Below are 11,013 nucleotides of genomic sequence, written 5' to 3' on the forward strand. Positions count from 1 at the left end.
TTGAGGTGAGGACTGTCTTCAAAAAAGTGATTTGCTTTCATTTTTTAAAATTTATCTTCATTGTTGGAAGTGTTACAGATGTCCCCGTATTTTCCCCCGTTGCCAGCTCTCATTTTTAACTGCCCTGCCGGATATATTCCCAGTGAGTAGTTAGCACATCAGCTCCAAGTCACATCTGCAGACAGTAGTAAGCAGTGTTATTCTGCATATCAGGATTATGTTTGTGGAAGAAGCAAAACATAAGTAGCAAAGGTTATGATGTTATTTTTTCCTTCTTACCCTTTGTTGAATGTTGGTTTAGTGAAGATCTTAGCTATAGCTGATGGCTTATTCTATTAAAATTCTCTAACCTTCTCATAAAGGGTTGACCTTGAAATTTTATAGAAACCTTAGAGACTGCTTGTAAAAGCCAAATGTTCTCCTTACCTGCTCACAATTTGGTCTTGGAGTTAACTAAAAATGTAGGCTTTTTAATAGATTGTTAGTGCCAAATGGTTCCAAAAGTGTGTTGCCAAGGAATGCTGTACAGTTGTGTGATTCTCTTGATTTCATTAGTCCGTCAAACCACATTACAGCTGATAATTTTATTTCCTGAAGCAAAAGAAGTAATTTTAATAGTAGAGTACTAATTCTGTTTAGATCCCTTTTAGTCACCCATATTTCTAATCTGACTCTGTTGGCTAACTTTTAATTACGCTCTTCGTGTGTCATTGAGTACAGTGTTGGTTAAGTCTCTGCTCACTTTCCCAGCCTGTTATTCTAGCAGCTAAAGGTGGAGTAAGAATTGCATTCCAGTGGTTATTGGTGCACTTATTATAAAAATATTTTCTTTGTAGAGGAATCTGTAGAATCTGTGTGATTTGGGCGTTGGTTTTCATTTCAGGATGATCAGCATCTATGTGCTGAGGGATGCCGTTGTGAACTGGCGTAGGTCATGCTAGGCAGACATACACTGGAGAATCTGGCACCCCAGATATGACTCTGCTTGCCCACCAGACACAAAACCTTATCTCCATACCTGAATAAACTTAGAGTGTGCAGATCTATTAAAAACGACTTTTCTATTATTCTCTTCTGCCGAGAGAGAGTGGAGTAGGCACTTAGTTTCTGAACGGTTGGTTCACCTTCTTTAATTTTCAAATTACGAATGGTGTGTCTACTATTATAGCAATATTTTTTGAGACCTTATTGTGTTTCGGGCACTATCCTAATCCTTCTACACACATTTTTCATAGCTGATGTCAGTAGTTATTCCCATGTTACTGGTCCGGAAACAAAGGGATCAGACTTTCCTAGGTCATGTCGTTAGGCCTGGGTAGAAGTCAGGTGGCCTAACTCCAAACCAGTGTTTTAACGTTTTTATGATTGGTTCTCAAACCTGGCTACATTTCAAAAGCATTTGGGAGCTTTACAAAAAAAAAAAAAAAAAAAAAGCACACAACTGGGAGGAGCCCCAGACTGAAACCAGAATCTCTTAGGAATGAGGTCTGGACATTGGTATTCATTGGTATTTTTAAAACATCTTCTGATGAGTATAATGTGAAACCCGAGTTAAGAATCACTGTTCTGTTATTATATTGCTAGCTTTAGGATTGATCTCACTTAATGTGATAAAGTAAATCAGATAGTAGGAGATAAAGCACATCTAAAGACTTAGGGCTGGAATAGAACCATGGCAAAGATTTTACAGCACCTGTCCACATAAGTGAACCAACTTCATATATATGATTTTTATACTGGACTTGTGAGCCATACAACTTAACACATCAGAAATAATGAAAGCCATTTATAAGGAGAAATTCAGAAAATCTTAAACTGTTAAGGTACACGTAGTTTAATGAATATTGTTTCTATGTGGAATTCCAAACTTTAATAGCGTCTTTGATTTTTCCAAGCTTTAATTCATGATCATGTGTTTAAAAATATTTGACAAGTTACTTAGATTTTATTTGGTAAATATGGTACACATAAGTCTGATCTATTATAGTAAAATGACCAATAAAATGTTTTCATACTTGATTTTCAGAGTTGGGTTATACTTTCATAAATATAGATGAGAATGCTATAAATATAGACAACTATATAAATAATCATATTTATTGCATTTAATTTTATTAATTGACATTGACTATGATGTTATAAGAACATAAATAACATTTACCTTAATCTCATCTACATGTCTAGTAATTTCCTACTGTGGGATAACAGAATGAATGAGAAAATTCATCATGCTTGTGAACAAAAGGGATTAAATTAAGATTACCGTGAGACTTCTCATCTTGAATCTTCTGAACAGGCATGCTCACCTCATGTTTATAACGTTCTCCTACTGCAATGTGGTTATCAAACTCGACCAAGAGTTCTGAATGAGTAAGCTAGACATCCACGTCTGTAATGGGCAGAATTGGATGTTCATGTGGGTTGTGAAGCATGCCATTTTGTAAAGCAAAAATAGTTGGTACAGTGCTCCTTCTTTGTATGTTAGAACCATTTAAAAAATAGCAGAATTTTAGAGTTAGAGGTGGCAATTCTTAAAGTTATGTAGAAACTGAGAGCGGCAGTTGCATTTAAGGTTATACAGCTGTGCAACTAGTGCCTCCGTTCCCTGTTTCTCTATGCACTGTATCAGATTACATACTTACCTGAGGCAAAAACTTCAGAGCTAACAAATCTGTTTATGGTTCCAAATTTTGTTCTTTGCTTTTCCAGACTACCAAACATTAAATGCAAATAAATAAGTATGTGTGTGTGTGTTTGTGTTTTAGAAAATATTTAGAAAATGGAAATTAGAAAAGTTTCAAGAAGAAAAATCATTTGGTTCATTGTAGATGGTTGTTTAATAGGAAGAATAATCAGTTTTGTAAATCATTCAACTCACATCTAACTTTCGAGTCTGGGAAAGTCCCTTGAAATCATCAACAAAGTTATGGGAGAAATCATGTGGGTGGGCCTACTGATATAATAATAGAACGCAGAAGGTTGCAGCCATGGCCAAGATGACTTTTCTTACATGATAATCAGGTGATCCTTAATTGCTGCTAACCCGGTCACACCCCTGCTGATGGCAGAAAGGCTGTTAAAGGCATGGGGCCCATGGTCTTAGGCGGCCTCTGTATACCAGGAGGGCCTGTTGTTACCAGCAGTAATCTTCACGGAGGCATCCCATGCCCTAGCTACTTTTTTATGTATTTCCTCTGCTTGGCTTGCTGCTGTTTGGATAGCAAAGCAAGGTCAAGCTGTATTTTTGGTGCTACACTGAGTTCCAGGCCTCATTCTCACCACTTTCTGAATGTGGGCTGGTCTTTTGGCCTAGCCTAGCTCAAACAGAGAGCAGCAAACTCAGGCTCTAGTCTGGTTAATAATGCTTTTCATCTACCTGAGAGAGAAATTCATATTTCCCCTCCTCCCTCCCTGGGAGATTTATTTATACAATATAGTGTAAGTGTTGAATCTAAGATAATCCTGGAATTTTCATGTATGTGAAGAAACCCAACTTAATGCTAAGCCTTCATTATTTCCGAGACTACGCATAATCTGTAGGGACATACATAACAATAGTGATGGAGAAACTGTGCTTTTCTAGGTTTCTCAGTAGTGTGGCCTTGGTATTTTTCAGGCAATGATTTCCCAGCCAAAGATATAGCCTATCCAAATATAAGCACACATCTTTGTTCCCAGGACTAACATAGAAGCTCTTTGACTCATCCACTAAATACACTATAAGTGTGCCTGAAGGGTCTAGTTTCTGAGCATGTGCTATACTTCATTAATAATGATAAAAACATCCCTCTTACTCAGATTCTGAATGTTACACTGTGTTCTGTATCCTAAACTAAAGCAACCTATCAAAATTGTGACAAATGTAATTATGGTGCAAATGCTGTCTTTCAAAATATGTATGAAAATAATACATTTCAGTAGGTCCTGTGCTTAGTAGTTTAGCAGTAGGGATTGGTTTGCATTAAGTCAGAATTTGTTTAAATAGGACTGTTGTATTTATACAAGCATGTTACTGACTTTACAGCTTGGCATCTCGTGGAGATAATGACACATTTCTGAGGGTTTGAATTTCCAAAATTCTTTGCCAGGTAGGAAAGGGAGAAATTACATATAGGTTTTATGGCTTTTCATGAATAAGACCATTTTCTTTTGGGTCAAAAATATGAAGAAAACATGTTAGGTAGAGATGCTTTTAGATTTCTCATGCTTCCAGTAGCGAAAATACAAATTGTGCTAAGCAAGTACTTTTAATACAGACATTTTCAATGCAAAATCCTGAGCAAATCACTGTTTCATGGTGGGTTGAGGGAAAAAGACATTGTGTTATAAACCTGTTTTTTCCCCTCCACATTACATATTTTTCATGATGTTTAGTAAAAGTAACATTTCTGCAAAGAGCTAGTGAAGATTACTCCACATACTAAAATTTCCAATTACATTGGTTGAAGAGTGAGAAAACATAGAGAGCCCTGTATTACAATCTCTTGTAATTCTTCTGTATGACTTACACATATTACGCCATTCATTTACATTTTGAAATACATAATAATGTATTTGTTTTCAGGACTATAGCTCTACTTTATTCAGAATGCAGTCTTCTGGACCCAAATAGCATCCTTTTCTGTTCGGTGGTGTGACAGATTACTGTTGCATGGAAGCTTTTCTTTATAAGAAGTGCACTACACAAGGGTGTTAGAAATAGCTTTGCAATAAAGGAAGCTCTGTGGTGGAAGCAGAGGGGCCGTAGTGGATACATTGTGCAAAAGGCTGCTTGTTTGGAAATCAAATTTAATTGAAAAGAGCTTTCAATCACTAGTTAATATAACTGCTTTAAATTTACAGACAGTGGGAGTAGCTCACCGTTACCCAAGTATGCTTCATCTCCCAAACCAAACAACAGCTACATGTTCAAACGGGAGCCCCCAGAGGGATGTGAGCGAGTGAAGGTCTTTGAGGAAATGGCGTAAGTAATGTCTTTTCTGTCAGCTGGGATCTACAAAGCTGTAAAGCTTCTTACTGAGACCAGTTGATTACGGATGAATCAACTACTCCATCCAGCTGATAATGTGTTTCACAATTATGAAAAGAGAATTGAGTCGGCAGAAGAGATCTTATTAAAGGAGAGTCGGAGCCTGTTTGCTGGGAATAGGGGAAGCTAATACAGAGAAACTGGGAAATGCATCCTCACCGGCTAAAAGGTCTATTTTTAATCATTGAGAACTTTCCCTTCAGAGGCTGTATTGATTTAGACACAAAGACACTTCGCAGCAGAGTGCATACCCACGTGTAGCTAGCCCGACAGTGACCCCGCCAGCCAGGAGGAGGCCAGCCTGCTTCCCTCTGGACACGTCTAGCATGTGGACAGGCACTGGACTTTGTGTTTCCAGATTTTTTTCTTTTTGAAACTTCAATATGTATAAATTAGAAATTAAAGGAAAGAGGGTTCATGCTGTAAATACTTGGCAGAATAGTTGAAAAACAAACTGTGGCTCTTGGGCTCACTCATCCCCTTGCCCCAGTGCAGGTGCCCGGTGGCGGCTGCTGTGCTCTTGCACACAGAAGGGTGCAGACGGGCCTTGTAGGAGAGGATGGCTAGTTACTGGGTGTGGGAGGAGAGGAAGGGCTCGTGGACCCTGCTCTGTTGGGCTGACTGGCTCTTCAAGAAGCTGCTGAGACTTTTTTCCCCTTTGATCTTTGTTAGTAGAAGTATGTATAAAGATGCAGAAAAAGGAAATGCTTAAAACCAAATATACAATGGGGTAATCCCTCTCCCTGTGTACTTTTTCTTAACAAAAAGGGTCATTCTAACTTAGTCTGATCTTCAGCTCTAATGTGAGAGGTGTTTCCACGTTTCTAAATACTTGGTAGCAAACAAAGGATCTCTGGAAAGATTTGTCTGCCCAGTCCTTCCGTCTAAATGTCACTTCAGTGCTGTGTACATCAGTATCTGCCAGCTGACGTGTGCTATGGAAGATGTTTACCCCTCTGTGTACACTTAACTCACTCCCTGCCATTCACATTTTAGCCGTTTTAGAGAACTCCAATTAAGTCAGAAAGTGCTTACCTTTTTCGTGATTGTAAATAAACCTCCTTTTGTTTTATGGTTCTAGGTCTCGTCAGCCTCTCTCAGCCCCTCTCTTTTCATGTCCTGACAAAAACAAGGTTAATTTTATCCCTACCGGATCAGCTTTCTGTCCTGTAAAACTCCTAGGCCCTCTCTTACCTGCCTCCGACCTGATGCTCAAGAACTCTCCCAACTCTGGCCAGAGCTCAGCCCTGGCAACCCTGACCGTGGAGCAGCTCTCCTCCCGGGTTTCCTTTGCGTCTCTCTCTGATGACACCAGCATGGCAGGCTCCACGGAGGCCTCTGTCCAGCAGCCATCCCAGCAGCCACAGCAGCTCCTGCAGGACCTGCAGGGTGAGGAGCACATCTCTGCTCAGAACTATGTGGTCATCTAACGCAAAGGGGAGCTGGCCTCCGCCTGACCTTCCATGGATTAGGAACTAGATCTCAGACGTCTACCTGCATGGAGTGACAAAACTTTCCGACCACCACCACCACCACCAAGCTACTTATCAGCATCGTAAAGTATCTCTTAACACTGATCTTGGCAGGGACGGAACTCCTATTCAGCAGTTTTGTGGAAAGCAGTAATGCTTGCAAAATGTGTGTGTCATTGAGCATTTTAAGTGGAGACTATGCATTTCATAGTTTGTTTGACAGATTAGTACTGTGTCCTGTGTTTTGTTCCAAATTCTTCAGTATAAATAAGCTCTATTATCAAAAAGTTGCCTGTCTAAATAGAAAATGTCTTGCTGTGTTTTGTCCTATGGAAAATACTGTACTTCAGGATTATGTTTACAATTGATCCAGGTGTTTGTTTCTAACTTCTGTAATACATACAATGCAAAAAAGAAAACAAAATAAATGGCCACAACAGTTGCACAGTGCCCACCCTATGGCCTAGCTTCAGGTACTTCAGTTGAAGTCTAAACTCAGGTAACTTGGAATGTATGTCATATTGGGATATTAAGTATTTCACAGCTAAAAAGCTAAAGAGGGAACATCACTCTTTGCCTTTCCTTGTTTTATGCATTTCCCTTTCCTCATTACATTCCACATTCGAATAAGAAGTGCATTCAACCCTAGGAGGACGGTAATCCTGGACATGGGGGAGCATGAGAAGAACCAGCAAATCCGGGGTGTCTGACGTCACTCTTGTCACATGGTTACCAGTAAAACAGCTGTTGCTTCATTGTCTCAACATGTGTAAACGTGGCTTTTTTTTTTTTTTTTTTTTTACAAGTTCAGGTGTTGCTCAGTTAGTGACTGCTCAGTGTCGCATATAAAGTGTCCAGTACCAGGCTGTGCACAGACATTCCACAGTGCGTGTGATGGGATTGAGAGACAAGAATGTCTAGGTTTAAATGCAGAATGAGTGAAGCTTCAGAGAGGATAGTTGAGATTTTTTTGTTTATGTTGGCCATCGAGGTCAGGAAATGCTACTGTTTTATCTAGAGGCATATCAATGTCTCATTTCCCCTTTGGAAAGTCTTTATTCCACAGGTTTAAAAGGGACACACCTTCGCTTGTTGTCTTTCTCAAGCAGTTGAGGTGCACACGTTACATTCACCTAGAGAGGGAATGGGTAGGTCTCAGAATTAATGCAGCAGAAGTGGGCAGGTTAGCTGGTGACTTACAGAAGCAGTAGTTGGAAGCTGTCTCATTGAAGCCTCTCACATTAACATCGTGAATACTGCTGTTAATATTTTGGTCATGCAGAGTACAGTAAAAGCCCCGGTAAGTAGCCTTGACCTTGCAGACTTAGGGCCTAACTTCTCAAGGAAGCGTGGAGAGAGCCCTAGAGGCTCCCGATTGGTCGGTGGAAGAGCCCAACTTTCAGGCGACGTTTCCTGCTGCACAAAGAGAGCATCCAAAAGCAAAGGGAAGTTTTTGTATTTTTATTTCATTGCTTTCAGTTCAATCAAACATAGAGTAGCTTCCATCTGCACCTAACGTGTAATGCACAGTTTTCTCAAGAATTAGGGGAACAAGATGCCTACAGCTACAGGAACCTTTCAGTTCCCTTCAGTCATTCCTGGGGTGTTATTTTTTAGGGAGGTTGAAGAAGGAGGAGACGATTAAGACGAAAGCAACACCATTGATTTTTTAAATTTTTTTAAAGAAATGGCATCTGTGTGTATATGTTTGTGTGTGTATGTATTCTGTGTATCTGTCATGATCCCAGTTATCTTTCCACCAAAGTTCACAGTAATATTCTCTCCTGAAGGGGCGCCCTGGCCCCTTTAAGTTAGTCAGTGTTACGTTGTAGGAGGCTGTCATGGAAAAGGACTCCGTTTACTTTTGCCATTTTCACAGGGGAACCTTTTAAAACAATCTCTTCAGCAGCAGACACCTTTAACCCTAATAATCTCAGGCCTTGATGAAAATACTATATTTTGTAGATTATGGTTAAAGGGAGAAAATTATTAGCTCCGTAAGATAAATATGAGCTCCATTAACTTCTGCTCTCTGGTTTAGCATTACATATGTGTTGATCTTATGCTCTGCTTTTGTCCAAATAAGATGCAATAGTATCAATATCAATTTCTGAAAGATGGACTGAATATGCTTTTTCTGGTGATGAAATCTGATGTACGATATTTATAGTGACATGTGCTTTTATTTTCTCATGAGAAACTGAATATTAATTGTGTTGTACATTTGTTCTTAGCATATATTAAAGTTCTGAACCAAATGTGTTGAAGCTTATGCTTTGCCATGTAAATTTCCCAGAAGTTGTTGAGCTCAAATGTATCCTACATCCAGCTGTAGAAATTTGTCAGAAATTGTTTAAATTTTGTATATAGTTGTACTGTTTGATTCTAGCCACTGCGCTGAACAGTATTGGAGTTACCATCGATACGGCTTTACACAAGGAAATGTGGCTTTTGTTTTGTATTTTTTCAGTATAGAAGTTCCTGTGTCTTATTTAAATAAAGTTATTAGTAAAAGTGGAACAGTTCACATATGTTTTTGGAAAGACTGGGTGGCTGGCATCTTACCCGACAGAGATGAGTTCCGGGCAGGGTGAAGGCAGCCTTTGGTGCTCCCCGAGTTCCCAGCCTGTATCTCGGGGGCTGTTGGGAGGCTAACTGGATCAGATTTCCACAGCCTGCTTTCCTCCCGACATTTAATTTACACACTTTCCAGCACAAGGTAAGAAGCTAGATGTCTTAAGTTCCAAGTCTTTGTAATGCTCCCAGCTCCGAGCACCTTAAATAGAGAAAACATCATTCCCACGTGATTATTTTACACCTAAGAACTACTTGTGGGAACAAGTTATTTTTAAGTTTGGTGAAATGCCCTCAAAGAAAGTTGCCTATTTCTTGCAATGAAAGCTATAGCCAAAAAAAAAAAAAAAAAAGTTTATTTTTTACTCTTTTTATATATGTTTAGATTCAGGATAAGGGGGCGAAAAGCTTTACGGAGCAGTGGAGTGTTGATGTTATGTCCAGCTATCCAAATGGGCTCGTGATAGATCGTGTGTCCTGAAAGCAAAAACAAACCACTATGAGAAATAGTTTACCAGTGGAGTATTCATTTCCAAAGCACATCTCACGCAAGAGATAAGATTTCACCTTTAAAATGAACTTTAAAATGACTAGTGTCTGTGTTTTTGGCTGGGGGGAAAAAAAACATAACATTTTAATGGTGAAGTTTGTCAACTATCTTCTCAAGGATTATACATAATTCAGGCAGAAAATGATGTACCTTGTACAACTTAAAAATTCCACTGCAAGTGAATTCGAAGGAAAAGTAGAAATCTCAGCCCTATCTCTGCTTGACTCAAATAATAAGCTTAATATAAACAGCCCTGAGAAACAAGCAGTATATCAGTATTTGCAAGATCAAGTCTTAAGAAACGAGGGGGAAATTGGGCCTAAGCACTTATATCGGTTTAGCCTTATGCTAGCTAGAAATAGCCACTGAAAGTTTATTTATGAATATTGAAAATACGTGCTATCCCCATGCCCCACCCCATGTGAGGCCCCTCGGCCTGAAGTTCCATTATCTCTGCATGTTCCCTGCTGCTCTCTGCGAGCAGTTGCTCCCTTCTCCCTCATCTTTGGTACTCCAGTCTTTTTCCCCAGGACACTCACTCCCTGGCGAGCTCAGGATTCTTTGGAGCTGCAGGAGCTTTGTGAAGCTGGACCCCTTAATTCGCATCCTGAGTCAAAAATCTGAAAGCTATCTATATACTCTGGCCCCACAGTTCCAGTTGTCTGAGGAGCGTCTCCTCTCAGACTTGTTGCCTCGTCTCAACTCAGTGATTCAGTGGAATCGAACACACTATCTTGTCCCCTGTTGTACCAAATCGGCTTACCTCCTTTTTACACTCCTAGGCCTGTTTCCCAGAAGACAGACGGGAATTCCAAGCCCTGAGGTTTTCTCCCCTAAATCACATGAGCCTGTCTTCCTCTTATCTCTCCACTGAATTTCGAGCAGCAGAGGCACAATGTTGTCAGGTCAGACAGCCATGCCAGGTGGATGAGCTTTTGAAATAGGATTCTGACGGCAAGGAAACAAAACTAAGTGCTAGACTTCCAGACCTCTCCAAGTCATCGACGGGGGTCAACCAACTACTGCCTGTGGGCCAAATCCACCCCCTGCCTAGTTTTGCAAATAAAGTTTTACTGGAACAAAGCCACCCTCATTTGCTTATGTAGTAAGTAGTAAAGTTTCGGGGGAGTCAAACGTTGTATGTGGATTTTTGTGCACAGGGTTTGCACCCCTAACCTCCACGTTATTCAAGGATCAACTAGATTGCCCGCAGCACAGTGGCAGAGTTCCGTAGTTCCAACAGAGACAGTCTGGCCCACAAGCCTAAAATATTTACAGTCTGGTCCTTTACAGAAAACAAATGACTAACTAATGCTGTAGACCAGAGGGCAAGCTAGAGTAGGTAACTTGTATCATTCATGTGGTTGGCTGTGAAATACATTCACAAA

The 11,013-nt window shown here is 40.0% G+C and overlaps 1 protein-coding gene across 2 annotated transcripts in view; it reads left to right on the forward strand.

Moving 5' to 3' along the window:
• The window catches only part of GLCCI1 (glucocorticoid induced 1), a 79,857-nt gene extending 72,948 nt beyond the window's left edge, over positions 1–6,909 (forward strand). For both annotated transcript variants that reach the window (XM_081147042.1, XM_081147043.1), the window contains exons 7-8: positions 4,843–4,963; positions 6,111–6,909. In XM_081147042.1, the coding sequence (XP_081003168.1) occupies positions 4,843–4,963; positions 6,111–6,459 (470 nt within the window). In that variant the 3' untranslated portion in view covers positions 6,460–6,909. The remainder of the gene's footprint in view (positions 1–4,842; positions 4,964–6,110) is intronic.
• Positions 6,910–11,013: the final 4,104 nt, after the last annotated feature.

This window comes from Miniopterus schreibersii (genome assembly GCF_964146895.1).
Source record: "Miniopterus schreibersii genome assembly, chromosome: 9".
Classification (NCBI taxonomy): Eukaryota; Metazoa; Chordata; class Mammalia; order Chiroptera; family Miniopteridae; genus Miniopterus; species Miniopterus schreibersii.